The sequence below is a fragment of the Trichoderma reesei genome (assembly GCF_000167675.1).
Source record: "Trichoderma reesei QM6a unplaced genomic scaffold TRIREscaffold_12, whole genome shotgun sequence".
Taxonomy (NCBI): Eukaryota; Fungi; Ascomycota; class Sordariomycetes; order Hypocreales; family Hypocreaceae; genus Trichoderma; species Trichoderma reesei.
Genome location: NW_006711159.1, coordinates 555,974 through 574,926, shown reverse-complemented (window position 1 = coordinate 574,926; position 18,953 = coordinate 555,974). Strand labels below are relative to the sequence as shown.

The 18,953-nt window shown below is 54.5% G+C and overlaps 4 protein-coding genes across 4 annotated transcripts; all 4 read right to left on the bottom strand.

Moving 5' to 3' along the window:
- Nucleotides 1-1,953: 1,953 nt before the first annotated feature.
- Nucleotides 1,954-3,268, bottom strand: TRIREDRAFT_4421 (uncharacterized protein; the record flags this gene model as incomplete). Its single annotated transcript, XM_006966134.1, has 5 exons — nucleotides 1,954-2,106; nucleotides 2,164-2,626; nucleotides 2,692-2,807; nucleotides 2,873-2,943; nucleotides 3,007-3,268. 5 exons carry the CDS (start codon nucleotides 3,266-3,268, stop codon nucleotides 1,954-1,956), a joined length of 1,065 nt encoding a protein of 354 aa, XP_006966196.1.
- Nucleotides 3,269-3,910: 642 nt separating this feature from the next.
- TRIREDRAFT_108537 (uncharacterized protein) lies at nucleotides 3,911-4,726 on the bottom strand (the record flags this gene model as incomplete). Its single annotated transcript, XM_006966250.1, has 2 exons — nucleotides 3,911-4,605; nucleotides 4,709-4,726. Coding segments are annotated over 2 exons (713 nt in total), but the record flags the coding sequence as incomplete, so codon positions are not given.
- A 1,101-nt stretch (nucleotides 4,727-5,827) lies between these two features.
- On the bottom strand, nucleotides 5,828-7,648 carry TRIREDRAFT_63382 (uncharacterized protein; the record flags this gene model as incomplete). The annotated part of the gene is made up of 2 exons (XM_006966249.1): nucleotides 5,828-7,093; nucleotides 7,274-7,648. Coding segments are annotated over 2 exons (1,641 nt in total), but the record flags the coding sequence as incomplete, so codon positions are not given.
- Nucleotides 7,649-11,954: 4,306 nt separating this feature from the next.
- On the bottom strand, nucleotides 11,955-14,480 carry TRIREDRAFT_108535 (uncharacterized protein; the record flags this gene model as incomplete). Its single annotated transcript, XM_006966248.1, has 3 exons — nucleotides 11,955-14,146; nucleotides 14,241-14,300; nucleotides 14,360-14,480. The coding sequence occupies 3 exons, from the start codon at nucleotides 14,478-14,480 to the stop codon at nucleotides 11,955-11,957; spliced, it is 2,373 nt and encodes a 790-aa protein (XP_006966310.1).
- Nucleotides 14,481-18,953: the final 4,473 nt, after the last annotated feature.

Below are 18,953 nucleotides of genomic sequence, written 5' to 3'. Positions count from 1 at the left end.
CTCCTCCTCCTGTCAACGAGCCAGTCCCACACGGGTATTCGCCGAAACATGAACGCTGCGCCACGCAGGATGGGCGGCACGAGGGGGATCGCGGGTATTGTTGCTTTGCTGGTCGTATCTGCTGTCTGTGCTTTGCGTGGCGAGTCCGCGGTTGACCTGAGGTTGACCTGTGATTTACCTGGTCTTGTCTTGTTTTGCAGAAAGATCAGCGCTTGGTGATGGACGAAAGACTTGTTGACTGGCCGTCACGTTAATCCTGGCGCAGCGATGCATCTTAGACGACCCGCAAGAGGCATCTCGGCCCCGGTGTCGAGGCGAGACGCATCAACCATCTTGCTTTTGTCGCTTCCGTCGAAATGCAAGTAATATCATGAACTCGAACGTTCAGCGTCTCTGTGAGATGAAATGCACGGCATCATGAATATCTCGTGTACCTAGAATGCAGATGCAAATGTCGATGCTGCTTGTTTCCATCGTCCCACGTTCCTTCCACTCCAAGTCCTGACCGAACGGAATCTCGGAGCCCGCGTTTCCGATCTCCCGTCTTCAATCGCCAGTAATTTGTTCGTACACCCGTCAGATACCTCCTACACCACACACCACACACCACACACCACACACGATACGCTCATACATAGTATGTCAACAACGTCCGGGATGGTTTCAGGGCGCCAAAAACAACCCAAACGCCCGCCAGCCCCAATGCTCTCCTATCGCTGAAGCACCAAGGCCCGCTGCTGATTGGCCAGCCTGCCCCCAAACCAGGGGCCCTCCACTGCTTCTGGCCCCCCAGCCGCGTTTCAGTTGCTGCACCTTGGCCACCAGACCTTTAACCACCGTCCATCCAATCAGATCAAACATCCCAACTCAGGTCCAACCACTGGTCGTCCAGTTCCTGACGACCCCCTGCTGTACAGTACAGCTTCGTTTTCATGCACCTCCACCCGCAAGAAGCCTGTTGTTGTGAAAACTCGACAAGTCAATCCAAGAAACACATCGCCAGCTGTGGAGACAAAGAACAAGGCAAGGCAAAGCCCACTTCCAACTTTTTGTTTCTAGCGATTCTGTTTCCTTTCCATCTTCCTTCCTCCTGGCTCCTAGGCACCAAGGCCATCCCATCAATTCGGCGAAACTCCACCCGTAGAAATCGAGGCCTCTTGCTTTCGAGGCTTCTTTCAGGGGGGAAGGCCCTCCAATGCTCAACCAATACCCCTTCTCGAATATTCCTTGCCTCCCATTTTTTCTTCCAGGTAGGTATCGTATTACTGTATACAATTCTGCAGACAATCAGCCAGCCAGCCAAGCATCGTCCGACCCCCCTAGAAGAAGCACCGAGTCACCTACATGGATTGTATGCAGCCGCAGCCGATTCGCTTCGCCATCCATGCCCTGCGAGTGAGAAGGGGGGGACAGCGAGCTTGCATGCGAGGCAGACCCTTTTCTTCATGCTAGTAGCTAGGTTCTTGTTATATAGTAAGTAAGTAGGTACGCGTATGTGACCTGTAAAATAGCATCGTACGTCTTTTCTTCTGCGTCTCATCTCCTTGCTGCATGTTGGGTTTCTGCAACTACCTAGTTGCTTCATTTGGAAATACGAGGTGCAGCTGCGAGAAAGCCGACTCCTGATTGCCGCCAAGGCAGGGCGAACACCCGGCAATTGGTTCTCAGCGCGGTCTAGGCTTTCATTCGGAAGGCTTATGTATATGCCTGCATTCTCATCATTCTTAAGTCTAACACGTTGGACAGAAAGCAAGTCTCATAGATCCGTAAACAAGGAGCCTGCTGAAGATGTTCTCGTATCCAGTATGACTTTGTGCAATCACCTCTTGTTTCTCTATGTATGCATCCCGATTCTTTAGACAGATGCTTCCCATCGCATGAAATAAACCTACCCCTGATGGGAATGCAGATGGAACAGTCATCATGACAGGTACTCTAGCATCGTCACTCCATTCATCTCCTCATAAACTCCCTCAGCCCAATCCTCGCCTTCTGCGCCGTCTTCCCATCAACCTTGACACTCCTCACACGCACCCAGCCCCCATGCGCCGTCTGAACATAAACCACATCACGCTCCTCATCGACCCTAACAGTTCTCGGGACATCCTTTCCTTCAGTCCCAGCTTCCACCCGGAACACCACTTCCTCTTCTCGTCCCGCCACCTCGTCTGCAGACACGCTCTCTGCATCCAAAAAGAGCACCCTCTTGAACTTGCCCTTGTCGTTCCTCGCATGCGTCCAAACTGTGCCGAAAATGTTGACAAAACGCTCGAAATCTGAAGGCTTCCATTCCAGCCAGTTGATCTGTGATTCGCCCTTCCCAACTTTCGGCGCGTGAATCAGGTCCTCCCCGTGAAGCTGCTCGGCCATCCATCCTGCATCCCTATAAGGCGGCACATGCAGTCCGTCTCGCAGTCCCTGGACGAGCATCTCTGCGCCAACCTTGGCAAGGTCTTCTGTAAGATGCTGGAGCGTGGCATTGGCCGGTATCGGTAAGCCGGGGGAAGGTGTTTGGGCGAGGACGGTGCCATGGTCGAAAGCCTTGGGGTCAAGCGTCTGGAGAGAGACTCCCGTGTACTTCTCTCCACGCATCATGGCATGGTGTATCGGAGCTGGTCCACGTAGGCTGCAGTATATCGGTCAACTTGACCTGTTATCAAGCCACAAGTCTTTGCAAAGGACGAGACCTACTGTGGTAGGAGTGACGGATGCACATTCAGTCCTCCATATTTTGCCGACTTTAATATTCTCGGGGGCACAAAGAGTCCGAACGAAACTACCACAATAAGATTGGTTCCTTCCGGCATCTATACTGCGTTTAGCTTCTAAACATAAGGGAAGAGAGAGAGAGAGAGAGAAAGAGAGAGCTTACACTCCAGCCTCTGAATGTCTCCCGCTGGTGTATCCTCAACCCCAGATGCTCTGCAACAGATTTACACGGCACTGTCTCGTCATTAGCAGATGCCGCATCTCCGAGTATGTCTCCTTCTCTGGAGGAACACGTACCCTCCTTGATCTCCTTGAACCCCCTCCCCGTCCGCCTCGGCGGCAAAACCATCACATCCAAACTCTCCACAAGCCCCCTATTCGTCTCATGCTCCCGATGCAACGCCCGCAGAGATTCGCAGCTAAAGGCATCCGAGCCGCAAAACAGTATCCGCAGCGGATCAGAAGCTTTTCTTGTAAATTCAGAGGAAAAGCACCGCCGTTGCTGAAAGGCTGGCCTCAGCCGCGGCGCAAACGTGACACCGCAAGACAGTCGAAGCATTATGAATGTGTCATTGCAGATATGTGTAATAAAAGGAAAATGCACAATATGAGAAAGACTCTTTTCTTGCAAGAGCCCTTCTCTTTCTGTTGAGATGGGCGTTGCTTCAAGGTTGTGTGCTGAGCTGCTGCTCCAGGGTACATGTACGGCGATGCGCGGTGCTCAACTTCAATTGGCCCCTCATTCGCGCTTGATGCAAATACCGCCTAACTGCATCAACAGACCTCATGAACACGCAAATAACCATGGGATATCACATCCAACCAGACTGCAAAACATGAGATACAAAGAACCCATCCAAGCCATCCTCAACAGCCCTCCACACTCCATTCGCAGGCAACATTCCATACTCCCCCCTCAACCTCAACATCCCACACCGGCTGCCCAACAACAACCACACTCCCCTCCTTCACTTCCGCCCTCCTCCCCAATCCCGTCAGTCTCCCCTCCCCAGCCAGGATCCATCTCTTAGACGTCTCCTCCGAGGCCACACGCCCTTCCACGAGATACATCCTCCTCCCGGGCCGAATCCGCTCCACGTGCAGCCTGAGCACCGACTCAGCCTTGTCATTGCTTTCGTCCCACATCCTGACTTCCGATAGCCAACCCTGCAGCTGAGACGCCATGCCGCCAGAGACATACCTCGCTCCTCTCCTCTGCGGCGAGAACGCCGCCGGAAGACCTCCGCTCAGCGTATCTTCGGCGTCGAGGGCTTTGAAGCGCGGCGCCTGCTGAAAGACGGGCTGCCGCGGGACTTTGGAGTTGCCGCGCATCGTTATGGGCGAAGCCTCGCTGCTGCTGCTGCTGCTGCTGTTTGTGCTCATCACCGATGCTCCGTCTTCAATATCCGCGTCGGCATCGTCATTGTGGTGTCCGAGTGTAGCTTCTTCTGCATCCCCCGCATCCGGAGACCCAAGCACCGACGAGGGGGAGATGGACATTTTGCGCCTCTTGGCTTCCCTCCCCATCTCTGTATCAAAAGACTCCTCAATATCGAAGCGCAAAGGAGCTCTTGTTCTGCCATCTTCGTCTCCAGGAAAATCCTCTTCCTGCGAAGCAACCCCGGCATCAGACTCAATCTCAAGCACACGCCGTCGTGAACCACCACCCAGAGGCCCCCCTTCATCCCCTGACAAACTCGACTCATACACAACCTCCTCCTCTTCCTCCTCATCAGACTCCTCGATATCAAGCTCCCTCCGCTGCGCCGACTTGACCGCCGAAGACGAACCAAACCGCGGCGTGACCTGAAATCGCGGAGGCGCACCCGGCGTTTGCGACGACGACGACGACTGGGTTGATCGCCCGGGCAGCAAGAACCGTCGCGGCGTGGGCGTCTATCAAACATACACGCAAAGCATAGCAGCACAAATGTCAGATTTTCCGCTTTTCCTTTGTCAAGTGAGCTACAAAACTTTTGAGGGGTGTGGATGTTCTCACGCTGGGAAACGGATTCATCGTGAATCGAGGTGGGATGAACGCATTTGCCTTCCTTGGGACAAAAGGCTCGCTCGCTTCACCCTGATGGGGGGCACAGGAGCTCTGCAGTAGACGAGATGCCGAATCATTACTGAGTGTGTTTATATCTTGTCAATCAATGAATGGGATTCATTTGGCAGGTGTGGCCATGATATCCTTGTATGAGAGAAACAACAAACTGTCTGGTCCAAGTTTCACACACTGTCGGATTCAAACATGATTCGACATGCATTTAGCGGAATCTGTCGTGGGGCACAAGTGAATTAATCCGGCCCCGAATTCGCCATTTGATATGAAGCAACGTGAACCTTGGGTTTCGCCCAGGACTGCACCTCAAGTCAGGACTGATGACTCAAATCAAAAGCAAGTCGCATCACTTTCGTTTGGAAGCGATGTTGGAACATGAAACTCAGTGCATTTGGGAATGCTTTTGCAGGACACTCTTCCTAGTCGTTCTTTCGTTCTTATAAAACATTAGGTATTCAGAGGAACATCAACCTCCATCCACTCCCTTCTCCTGTTCTTTGTACGGAAACAATGCCAGTAAGACATGATATAAGGTAATTCTTGAACACGAAACTCCGTTCGAATCTCCCACACACAAGGTGAAAGATAACCCTCGTCTCGCCACATCGCCATGCCAAAATAATACGCAGAATAAACCATCGACCGCCCCAGGAAATAACCGTCCGGTGGCATCATAAGAAAAACTGTAAACGCCGGGCTTGTTCGCATCTCGCCCATTTCCTTCGTCCGTTTACCTAAAGTTGCCATGAACATTTGCGTTTGTCAACAATCATAGTACATCCTTTCCTCCTGTTGGAAGCGCCCACCAACCCGGCAGACTGCTCGAGCTGGTGGCAACCATTTGTCATTTGCTGAGAAGTTTCATAAAGGGGTATCCTGAAAGGACAGTAATAGGGGGAGCACAAGAAGAGAAGAATAATAAAAGGGAGAAACGGAATGGCGAAAACTGTTCGAAGCAGCAGCTGCCAGAGCAGAATGAAGCCCGGTCAGGTCGGAAATGCACCAGACCGAAGCTAACGGAAATTCAATGTGCGCATATGCAGAAGGGACTTTTTAGCCGTAGAAGAGCTCGAAGCCAGTCTTGTGGCCTTCCTTGGTGGGCTTTGTGTCCTTGACGGGATGCAGCAAGATGGACGGCAGGCAAGGTCGTCCGTGTTCCTTCTCCCAGGCCTCACCTCCCATATCAGTGTCGACCCAGCCCATCCAGTTGTTGTACATTCGGTTCGGCGGCTCCGCTCGATAGTACCAAGAATGGCCCTGGAATCGTCGCTCTCTACCCCAGCCAAAGGGGCTTCCGTAGCCGCCAGATTCTCCCCTGGGGCCCGGGTTGAACCACGACTGGAGAAACTTGCCGTTCCAATCGCGATCGGTAAAGACGGGATGAGGCGCGAAGATGGCCTTGAAGCCGTGGAGCAAGGCAACGGTCTGAGGGGTCATCTCGGATGCGACATGGTTTCCACGCAAGTTCTCCACGTGCATAATGTCCAACAAACGCTTCGAGAGGCGAGAGTGGGTGACGATGGTGGTGCGGCGAGGAAGGTCACGGGCCCTGTGTGTTGCGTCTGAATAACCCCAAACATTATCGCGGATGATCCAGTTGCTGTTGACAGGGTCGAAGATGGGGCCGAGGGCGATGTAGTCGGCATCTTCGCCTACACCCCAAGTGTAGTTATCCTCCTCGGGCGTCTTCACGGGGGGCTTGGGGCCGACGGGCGTGATAAAGGGCAGCTCAGGTGCACCCCAGACGGTGTCACCGGCATAAGCCTCCTCGATTTCCTTTCGGAAGGTCGTGTCGTAATCACCGTGATATTCAGGGATGTAGAACCGATCGCTCCTTTCCCAGGCACCTCGACGCGGCTGCTTGGCGGCAAACTTGCTGATGCTGTCAAGCATCTCATAATGATGGCCGGTGAAGCGGAAGTCCATCTCCCAGTTCCAGATGAAGTCGTATTCGGGGTGGTCCTGGCTGAATTTCTGAACAGAGAGCCACTGCGCCGTGTGGACGCTTCGCTCATTGTCGTCCTTGAGCTCCGTGTAGATATCCCACACCTGCTGGTCATTCCACAGGACGGTGATGCCGTGGAATTCCGGAGGGATGTGCTTCTGCAGAATATCTTGGTATACTTCGCGGTCGTCGAACGGGTTGAGCTTGTTGTCTTTGACTTGGACGAGGAGGAAGACTTCCATTTCGCCGCCAGACTTGAGAGAGAGCTCGCTGATCATGGCACGAATCGTCTCCTTGTCGTTCTTGGTGTATACCTTTCCTGTGTAGGAACGCAGCAAGATGGCGGATCGTTTCTCCTTGACATACTTGGGCTCCTCAGCCCCCGAGTCTGCTGGCGACCGACCCTTGATCTTGATCTTGGTCGTCTTATCATCCAGGTTGACGGGTGCGGCTGTCGACTCCTTATCCTTCTGAGCATCGTTGGCGCTCTTCGCTTCTCCGTCCTTGTTACCCTCGTCTTTGGGGGCCGCAGGCTTGACGAGGCCCGGGTAGACATCCAGGTACGGGTTCTTCTTCTCCTTTGTCAAATCGAACCTCGCAGCGTTTGATTCGACGCAGCGTCGCACAAGATCGCCCCAGTTGACATTGTCCCAATCGATGACTTCGACCTCGCCGCCCACCTTCTTGGTCTGTTGCAGGAGGCCATAGGGGCCGAGACGTGTCTCTCTCTCCCAGCAGATGTTGGGATCCATGTCGAACAGAGCATAGCTTCCAAACTTGGGTTCGGGAAAGTCGTGAGGGCGGCCCTTGAAAACCAGCAAGTCCTCGACAGGCTCTCCGGTCGGACCTTTGCAGGTAACGTGAGGGGCGTGCTTGAGCTTCTTCCATTCGTCGCTATTGTAGTCTGGGTACGGGTTGAAGCGAACGGGCTTGTCCACGCTAAAGTCTACAGTCACCTCGCTACCCTCCTTGAGCTTGCGTCGGAGGGACTCGGTACGGTTCTCCTTGAAGTCGAGAGTCGAGAGCGTGTTCCCGTAGATCTTGTTGGAAGACTCGAGGCTGGAGCGCAAACATGGTTAGCTTGATACGTTACGCAAGTTGGGCGCGGAGGACTCACTCGGCTGTGGTTTTATACGCATATCTCCACATCTTCCTCATGTCCTTCTCGTGCTGAAGTCTGCTGATGGTGCCCGAGTCTCTCCCCTGGCCATCGGTCTCGTAGCCTGGGGCTACGTCGTCGTAGTTCTCCTTGTCAGTGGGATCTTTCCACTTTCTCAACTCTTCAATCGTCATGTCCCAAGACTCGAGCATCTCAACCTCCTTGTTGTAGGTCTCAAGATCCATGTTGAGCGGCTTCTGTTCCTTCTCAGCATCGGAGGGCGATTTGGGAGGCTCGTTCTTGGGGGCATCATTGCTAGGGTGGTCGTCATGCTGCTTCTCTTCAGCCGATGGCTTGCCGTTCTGAATAGAACCGTCGTCCTCGTCTTTTGCGGGAGTTTCGCTGCTCTTGTCTTCGCTCTCATCCTTGGCTGGGGCATCGTTGCCGACAGGCGCACTGCCGGGTTTGCTTTCTGGGCCATTGTCTTTGTCTTTGGTAGCCGAGGGAACTGCAGGTGTCAGGGAAGCTTGAGGCGCTCCAGATGGAAGTGCCTGGTCGCCCTTGGTCTCTGGCGCTTCTGACTGATAGGGCACAATGTTGAAGCGCGGGGTCGGGCCGCTGAAGAGCAGGTAATAGGAGGTAACGGAGGCGAAGATGATGAGGAGGATGAACCTCACCCGAGGCCGGCGCGCGTGGGGGCTCAACATGGTGCCGGATCCCCCTGAAGCGATGGCTTCGACTGAAACAGATTATTCGGGACGTGTCGCGGGAACTGGTCGGCGCTGGACCAAGGCGTCGAGCGCTGCCGGATATATAACTTGATTTGCGGGCTGCCAGAGCTCTCAAGTTTGCATGTTGCGGTGTCGCACAGAGGGGGCCTTGTTTGCCAGCGACCGTTGCGACTGAGTGACGCAGCCTGTGTTGGCGTAACTCTGCCGTCTGATGTGTTTTGCCGGCAGAAGCCGATCGGGTCGCGCGCGTAAGAACTCGGACGGGATGCGCCTGGTTGTGCGATCGTAGGAACGGGCGCGGACACAAGGCGCGATTCTGATGTCGAGGTCTCACCGTCGCGGGGAGGGGCGTGGAAAAGAGCAGAGCAGGTCTTCAAAAGAGTGACTAGGGGGGCTGATGAACCACAGCGAAGGGGAGTAAAGAAGAAGAAGAAAGAAGAAGAAGAAGAAGAAGACAAAAGTCCGCTCCAATTCCAGCCTCTAGGATTGCTGTTGCAGAGGGAGCCAGACAAGGCGTGAGGCGTGTGCGGTCTGGAGAAGGAAGGGGAGGACGAAAAAGGATTGAACGGGGTCAAGTGGCACAGGGACGAGGCGAGGGAAGGATGGATGGCAGTTCGGAGGAATAACCAGCACACACGCAATCTGGCAGATGTCGTGCCACGGTGGGAACATGCCCGGACATTGATGAATGGCGGAGGGATCACTGATCCATTGGCTGAGGTGGCCGAAAGTGCCCCCGTCTGGTGCAGCCAGTTTGAGTGCAACGGACCAGACCGGTGTGGCAGGCGCTGAGTGATGCGCTGAACTGCACTGTAGCTGCCCTTTGCCTCCCGCTAGATCGCCTCCAGCTTGAATTAGGGGACCGCACCCAACGCCTGAACTGAACTGAATGGCGTCCAGTGGCCACAGGTTCCAGCATGGATTGGATGCTTCTGCTTCTTCTGCCATGGCGCGAGTGTCACTCTAGCGGGGATCCAAGATTGCGGCGGGGTGGATTCGTCTTAGTGGCTACATGTAAGGGGGGGAAACAGAGGGATTTCAACGTCTGGTTTGCCACAGCAGCTCCGGCTCGTTCAGTCAGCAGCCACCAGCCCACAAGGTGCTGCAAAGCCAGATTCATGCCGTCGATCAGGAGGGATCATTACGCGTAGGTAGGAGCACCAAACCACGCCTACCGAATCCATACAGTGCTGCTCTAACCGGCGACCGGCAGTTGGTAGGCTCTCTCTCCTAATATAGTAGTATCTCTATATGTTCTCTGCTCGTCTTCTACTAGTCAGGGGTAACAATTCAAGAGAAGCTGTACATACTGGATTAGTTCTCAAATTCTCCATACCTACTACCTACCTATTGTACTCTGCAAAAGTCGGAACTCTTGGACTGTTATATTTCACGTGTACTGTATAGGGCGATTCCCCGAGCATCCATCAAATCTCAGTTCAATTGCAGCAAAGGTCCCTTACCTATACGGTACCTTAACTTACCTATATAACACAAATCCTGCACCACCCCGTTAAAATCCCATCCCTACCTACCAACCTTCCAACAGCCGACTAGTCCGCTGTTTGCGTAGCACGTCGGCCCATCTCCTCCCCGACACAGAGAGAGAGAAAAGAAAAATCTCAACGGCTGACCCGTCAAGGTGATGCTCTCCATCTGCCATGCCGGCTCTGCTCCAGCCCAAACGCGGGCCTAGCCAGGTACCTTCCTAGTGGCGCCTGGCCCAGGGGCAATTTCGTCACCTGCAGCACCGTGTCCACACAGCGACCACTTCAAAGTCTTCTCCTGACGATCAGTCGCAGCAAACAGGAGGGAGCACCCCCAATTCTCATGCACTCAGATAAGGTACAGATACGTGCTATTATGACAGAAGATGGCAATTGCCGATTACGTACAGGGAGAATTGATGGCAGAATACATGCTCTCTCTCAGCTGAGCAGACACCGACGCTCTTGAACAGACTTCAAAAAAAAAAAAAAAAAAAAAAAAAAAAAAAAAAAAAAAACCCAAAGATAATGTAGAAAGGCACCTGAAAGCTCTTGTGAGAAAAGAAAACTGTGAAGGAGATGTTGGTACTTTCACATGCCACAAGCCCAGCCCGATTTTCCTTCAATCCCCCCCACCAACCTGTATGTACATGTTGTTCTTCTTCCACCTCGCCAACAAGCGAAGCCGATTCCAAAAGCGGCCGTCTCAATGATACACACAAGCGGCCAGTCTACAGTGCAAAGCCGCAGATGGCTTCACGTATTACGGTAAAGTATCATCAAAATCCCACAATGCCTTTTTCCAAGATCATTCACGTGCCAATATCAGTATGTTCATAAGATAAGGTAGGTAAGATTTATCTCGTACAACGAACAAAGATAAGAAGATACGAGTTCAAGTCGACGCCTTCAAGAGCCAAAACACATCAGCTGCACCACGCATTCCAGCCCACATCACACCCATGGATCCCATTCTTTTTTACCGTCTCACCATTATCCAAAAAGACTACCAGCTGCATACACATATAATCATGAGCACGTGTCAGCAGAAACTTCTTTTCTTACACAAGGGGAAGCATCGTATTAATATCAATGAAATCTCAACCCGATTTCAAAAGTCTGCTTTTCGACAAGCGGCAGTCTATTTCCATTTCAAAGCTTGAACTAAATCGGGCACCGCACACCAAGCCACCATCGTCATACTGCAGGCTCTCTCTCTTTCTTTACTTGTTGCCATCGGATAATATCATCTCCATGCACACTTGATATCCCTGGCAGCAGCGAATCTTTAACAAGACTTCTCTTTTATAGCGGCATTTACGTTCGCTATCACATTGGATGGGAAGACTTTGGAATTCAGGCACTATAGTAGACATTATGACCCCAAAAGATCGGTATAGTTTCTGCAGACATAAAAAGAAGAGACGAGATAAAACTTGTTACAAGAACCCACATGTTTTGCCTCCCATCCAGATAGCTAGGATAGGTACCCAACATCTGCTCGAGGTATATCGGTTGAATTTCGATATCAACGAATTAACAGAGTTGTCGGTACATCCAAGGCTAAAAAACACGAAAGAAAGGAGAAAACGCCATCTATAATGAGGACAGGATATAGATAAACAACATGGACTGAAAACGCATGTGGGATTCGGATACATTCGTAAGCATAACTTGGATTATAGCCAAAATGAGATATATCCACCAAACAAAGCCCAGCCGGTACATCGCCGGTGAAACGACAAGCAAGAAAGAACTGGGTATATAACCAAAAACAAACAGATTATGCATTGGTTTCCATGATTTCCGGGGAAGAGGGTCTGAGAGGATATGTCCTGCTCTGCTCTGCAGAGTGAACGTGGCTGGGAATACAAAGACATTATGCAGTAAGACGGATAGAGAACGCTACGCAGGCATTTTACATCATGCCCAATCGTGTCATCCTCTTGTTCATCTTGGGTCGCGGGTTTAGGCCGGGTCCCATCATGCCGGGTCCCATACCGGGTCCCATACCGGGGCCCATGCCTGGTCCCATGCCGGGTCCGGGGCGGCCGGGCCGTGGGCCACCGTAAGGGGCAGGTCCTCTGGGTAGGCCAGGAGGGCCGTAGCCCGGTCGGGGTCCCGGGCCTCCTGGACCTCCTGGGCCTCCCGGTCCCATGCGTCCTGGTGGTCCGTATGGTCGTGGGCCAGGGCCTCCAGGGCCTCCGTAGCCGCCTCGTCCCGGCGGTCCTCGAGGGTAGGGGGCGGGCGGTGGCGGCTGGGTTCTCCTCAGGGCGTCTCGCTCGCAATAGGCCCTGCCGTCGACCTCAAAGTAGCCGTTCGCAAGCGGCTGGCGGCAGTCCTGGCAGCAGAAGCAGTTCAGGTGGTGCTTGGTCTGAGACTCATCTTCAAGGAACTGCCCCTCAATACCGCGTCCACAGCTTCCGCACAGGCTGCCGTTGAGCTTGTGATAATGCTGCTCGCAGTAGGGCTTGTCGTTCAGAACGTAAAACTCTGCCGAGGTGAACGGGTTTGCGCATGTGGCACAGACAAAGCAGGCCTTGTGGTATCTTCCAGTCAGTCTACCATCAGCCGAAGAGACACTCTTGCCAGTAATGGGCTGCCCGCAGGCCTTGCAGTCGCCGCGAGACGAAAGTTTGAGATCTTTGGACCCCTTCCGGTCTTCGGACTTGCGGGGCGATTCCCGCGCCGCAGGCTGGGATTGTCTTGGCGGTGATTGTCTCGGGGGCGATACTGCCGGTGCAGGCTGCGATTGTCTTGGTGGTGACTGTCTCGGGGTCGATGCCACCGGTGCGGGCTGGGACTGCCTTGGAGGAGATTGCACGGGAGTGGACTGCCTGGGAAGAGATTCCCCGGGAGGAGACTGTTTAGGGATTGACTGCCTGGGAGAAGGCTGTTTAGGGGTAGATTGTCTGGGAGAAGGCTGTTTAGGGGTAGATTGTCTGGGAGAAGGCTGTTTGGGAGAGCTTTCATTCTTGGGTCCCAAGTCCAGCTCCGGTGGTTCCTGGCTTGGCGCAGGGGTCGAGGACATGGCTGGGCTAAAAGCTCTGTATGGCTTGAACGGCTGCTGACCAAGGCCAGGTTGGATGGCCGGGTCAACTCGTTCGTCATCTCCGTCCGGAATGAGATACGGCGATCGCGGCACAGGGGATCGAGCAGGCGGGGCGATCTCCGCTGCCGGGTCGAGTCGGAGATTGGATGGACGCGGTTTGTCCTGTGATCTGACTCTGAGCGCGTCCGGTATGCTGTTGCGCGCCTCGGACCTTGCCGGGCTTGTCTGCGCTGTGCCCTGGCTCTGGTTGCTAAAAGTCGAGTAGCCTGAAGAGGCAGAGTCTGTAGAGTTGTGATACGGGTTGCTGGCACCAAACTCGGCGGCCAAGTTGAGGGAGGCCGTCGGCAAGTGCTGGGGGATGAGGCTCTTGCGCGGCGGAGGTTTTCTCGACGTGTCAGGAGCCAGGGAAGGTCGTCGCTCGCCTTGGGGGGCTCCCGCGGTAGCCAGCGGACCGGATCTGGGACTCGAATACGATGGTCGCCGCGGGGTTTCGCCGTTCGATGGGCCCGGAAAGGTCTCGGCTCTCAACGGCGGCGCCATGCCGTTGGGATCTAGCCCGCGCCCAGACGGCGGACCGAATCCTTCGTAGTTGTTCCTCCGGGGCTGCTGCGGGGTGGAAGGGACGCCGCTGCTCCCAGAAGACAAGCTGGAGCTGCTTGTTCCTGGTCGCTCATTCATAAAGGCCGGCTCTGCTGATACAGGCATGTCGAACCGTGAGGTCGACTCCTTCTTCGCCGGGAAGGCCCCGTGGGACGTCGAGGGTCGCTGGGTGGCGTCAAATGGCCCAGGAGCAATGGTGTTCATGCGTTCCATGAAACCCAGAGGTTTGGTGGAAGCTGGTGTGGATGTCACAGCGGCCACGCTCTTCGAGCTGCGATGGCCATTTATGTCGAGTTTATTGGGCGCCTGTGAGGGCTCGTCCGCTTTCGCAGCGCCGAACGAGAAGAAGTCTCTTGCTTGGTCGGCAAAGGATGGTCTGGATGGTGTTGCTGGTGAGACGCTCCGCGAACCTCCGGCGCTCACAGGGGTCAACGGCCCTGGAGCCATGTACATCTTGTCTATTGTAAGTTAGTAGTCTGCTGCTAATCGGAGAGGGTTCAGGTCGTCGGGTGATCGTACTCGCTGCGCCGACGTCGACTGGGCCAGGCATACGGTCGGCTGACCTGGGAGGCGGATCTTGGAACTTGGCGTTGCTGTCAGGAGGCGGCGATACTAGGAAATCGAGCTTAGCACAAAACCATACTCAACCGCGACAGCAAAAGGAAGCTTACGCTCAACCGCCGGGCCAGGCCCGGGACACGCGTGTTCTCCCATCATGGAGATTTCCACCTGCATGCCGCATGACGAACACTTGATCGTCGGCAGAAAAGCCGACTCCCTCAGTCCGGACATGACGGCGGTGCAGGGCTTGTCGTGTAATGGTTCAAGTCGTGTTATTCAGGCGTGAAGGGAAACATTGGATATGCCGACATCGACACCCGCTACAGAGCGGCCACAGGCAATCGTTATGGCGGCGTTTAGAAGGAGGGTGGCCGACTGGCAGTGTGCGTTGTGTGATATAAAAGGCGAAGAGTTGAGCGAAGAAACGAAACGAAGGAAACGCCGCCCACGCCGCCTCCGGTTTCTGCTGCCTCTTTCCAGATGCTTTGCGCAGAGGCTTCAGGCTGCGGATGTCAAGCTGACAACAAAAGCACAGCCTCGCCGTCGGCGACAGCGTTATTGCAGAGACGACCTAATCGTGTTTCCGACAAAGAAGGCGGCGGCGGGAGAGCCAGGATCCTATGAAAGCAGCTGTCGAGCCCACGGCCGAGACGCCGGCAAAATCCTGCGTTGGGTCGACGCTTGACGCCTCGCCTGATGTGCCAGGAGGATGGTTTGGCGAGGAAGAGAAGAGGGCACGAGGCAGAAGGGGGAAAAGGTCGCAAGTTTTGGAGGAACGGCTACCTGCAAGCGGTGATGTTGCGCATAGTGTCTCGAGTTGTGGAGGTCACGGAAAGCGTCGCTGGGGGTGGTGGCAGACCCCTGACTAGAGGTTCGCCCTGAACCCTGTCGCTGGCCTGCGGATGGCCAGGGTTTTTTGATGGGAGCTAATTGCGATCAGGTCGCGAATCCCTGCAAGCAGCCTCGCAGTGCCGTGGCTAGACGTTGGCGGTGGTTGCGGTGTGGATGTTTGCCCTTTTTTGTGCCCAAGAGCGCTGCTGGAGAGGCACCGAAGCAGACACGAGTTGCGAGGTGAACAAATAGTAATACGAGGTGAGGCGAGGCGAGGCGAGGCTGGAGGAGGGCGAGGCCACGGTTTGTGAGGTTCATCACCGCTTGTCGTGGCTCCTCCCAGCTTCATGAGGCGTTGCTTCCAAGACGTCTGTATCAGAGCCAGACTGACGCATCCGTCCTGCTCTCGGACAGGGAACACGACACACGAGCCCGAGCATGAGCACATCGCAATGCGGTCGGTCCCAGTCATTCTGGCGGGAGGTCGCACACCGTACAACTAGTAGTTGTAGTATTGGAACCCCGGACGGTGGTGGCTTCGTAGGGCAGAGGGTCCTGTCTGGAGTCCTCGAGACCGCTCCCTTGCCAGGGAAATGGGCTCAATATCCAGACTCCGGTCGTGCTTCGTCGCTCCCAATATCCACTCCCTTGGATGCCAGTCTCCTCCAGCCGTCATCGAGCGCGTTCGCGAGGCCATCAAGGCCCCAAACGCCGCCGGTGTCCAATCCAGACTAAACCCAAGGGCATCGCTGCAGATTGTCCAGAAGACGTCGTTCGCATCGTCGCGCTGCGCAGCGAACCGGTGCCCCAATTGGCCGTCCTAGCCTGCCACTAAATCCGTATCAGACGGACTAGCAGGGCCTCATTTCACCTTCTTCATCGTTGAATCCCGGCTGGTCGTGAACAAACAGCGCACCCAAGCCGGACGGTTCGCTGGAAGAAGACAGCTGCGTAAATGAGGCCGCAGTAGCGCCAATGTGGCTCGCCCTTTCGGGCGCCGTACCTTGCAGGGACGCCCCTGCAGCCGCCCCGCCCAGTGCCTGTGCGCCAGTTGATAAGGGGGGGGGAGGGGGACCGCTGGAGCGCTGAGGGGCCCTGGGGGAGTCCCTTTTCGGGGGACGGTCAGCAGCTTCGGTGCCCACACGGGTGCGCTGCAGGTCGCCAACGGCGCTGAGGCCAAATTTCCATGCCCACATGCACCTGCATCAGGAGCTCGCCCAGTCGAAGTCGGGAGGATCCATCCACACTCAATCACACCTCACCTCAAGTTGTTCCGTCTCGTCGGCCTGACGCTGGAACCATTGGACGGACGGCCGCGCCTCTGCTGCTTCAGCCTCGAGCCTCGAGCCCTCAACGCTTCGTTCAGTAACAAACCGAACGTGCCCGGCCCTCCGTTAGGCGCCCCTCGACTCGGCCGGCTGTCTCGCATGGTGCGAGTATTGGATGTGAATTAAGATTGATTTGCTGGTGGTTGGAGGCCACAAAGAACAGGAACAGGCGCCGCACGTGGATGGTCGACCCAATGTCTCAAACGGCGCATGCACGATTGTGGAGGAGGAGGAGGATGATGATGATGATGATGGACTGGGAACTCGGAACTGGCTGGAAGGACGTCTGTTGGTCCCATACGCATGACACGAACCGGCGCAGTCTCGGTTATACAACGTACAAGCTTCTGCTATCATGTACCTGCCATTACTACTAGTAGGTAGGCGACGAGGCTGCCATCGCGCCGCTGCCGAGCCGCTCTCCGCACATCGCCGGTGGTCTCATTTCCTCTTTCGAGCTCGATCGGTGATCATTATCTCTGTTCGGCTCAAGTGCGGTTTGTCGCTCCTCCACAGGGAGGAGTATGGGGTACTAAGCTTGTATTTCACCTACCAATGTGAGATACTGGTGGTTACCATCCTGGCTGGTCTCTGTTCGCGAGAGACCCTGGCACGTCGCATGAGGCGGTTCAGCGTCTCATCAAGATGCTGCCCAATGCCATCATGTATGGGTACGGATGTGCCATGGGGCACACCCTTCCTTTGTGAAGCACTCTGGACAGGCAACTCCAGGGGGAAAACATGAAGTCTCTTGCTCTTCCTTTTGGGAGGCTCTGTCACTCACTCGTTGGCCTCTGGTCTTGGCTCGGAGCAGGATGACTGTTCCGAGAACGAAAGAGTAACACAAGACGACGCCACGTATCGCAGATCGGCGCATCAGTCACGGCACATATATTTGTACGACTCTCCTGCAGGCTGCTCATGGACTCTACCGACGCGATAGCATAAAGTACTGGTACTGGTAGAGGCACTTGGTTTTGCGCGAGAGCTCCATTCTGGTGCAGCCTTGGCTACTCCGTGATTGTAACACCACCAGAGATCCCTGTCGACGTCGTCGTGACTGGGGGTTTGACAAGTCTTGCTGCGACATGACGCGTTGTTTGAAGCTGACCGTTCCGGTTTCATGTGCTATGTCCGAAGGGGTTGTTCTATAATGCTCTGACTTGCCGAGGCGGACGACAAGACAAATGCTCAGCTGCTGAGCCGCCTCGGGGTTGAGGCTGATGCACATCGCAAGCAGTTCTGCGGGTTGATCGAGGGACGGGAACCAGCCTCACACAAGACATCGCTGGTGATACAAACAAACCGTGGTACAGTATGCCGCTATTATCTTCCCCGGGCTGCAACAGGGTAGCAGCACAGGATGCGATCCCATACGAGTACGTGGTACGTAAAACCGTGACTGTATGAACACTCTGTACGACAGGTCATAAACCCACCGACTGTCGTCCTTGCACACCTCAACCCAATACAATTTAGCCGTGTATGCTGTTGGGACTGCTTTGAATGACCACTGCAGTGTTCCAGGACAATACCTTGCACGTATACTAGGTTTAGGCTACCTATGCTGGTTTTTGTGTCATTAAAAGGTCCATACATTACAACAGCTTGATACTACCTACATAGGTAGTGGGTAAGCTTTCATGCCATCAACGATTGTTAACAGAGTTACAGACTCCTGAATAGATGCCACAGAATTGATCTCCAGCTGCTAGGAGGTTATTACTATTTGTACCTACCAATGTGAGACCGCTTTTGGCATGAATCTGACCTGTCGGTCAATTGATCAATGGAGGGTGACTTCGGGCACGATAATACCAGGCACCGCCATATTGGACGAATCACAATTACAGGCAACCTGCAGGATTGCAGCATCGCCAACTGTCTACCTGCAGGTACTGCGTGCTTCGTGTCATTGCGTCGACGTGATTTATCCGAATCCTTCTGACAGGGTCCCATTCAATGACCGCCTGTCAGCCTCACGCATTTTCTAGAGCGATGAATGAGCGATTGGCCGGTCTGAGGCATCAGGCGAAAGGCTAGCACCACCTTACATGATGCTCACGGTTACGTGTCAACTGTGAATACCTCATGCAATACCCTGCAACGACGGAAGGAGATGGAATCTCCCAACCGAAACGAAATGCAGCAGGTGCGGTCAAGAAAGGCGGTCGATGGTGATCTCTTCCATATACTGCCGTTTTGGACACTTGTCAGCCAACACGGGCATACGAGACATGCTGTCCTCTTGCTGCATCTAATTACGAAGAACCTCTTGGCCAAGAGCACGCGAACCACCTACCTATGTAAGTATTACCTAAGGCTTCGTCAAGGTTGGCACCGAAGCACCGAGGCATCAAAGGGACCCCTGCTGCATGCAGGCGAGGTGCTTCTGGCGCCGCGTCAACGCGTCCGATGTGCAGGTTGAGTAGAAACCAGTACTTGTAATAACATCCAAGACTAATCAGACGATAAAGACTTGGGCTTTCAATGGTTCGGGGCTGCTGATGCGCCTCTTTGACGTGTCGAGCAATGGCCCCCACAC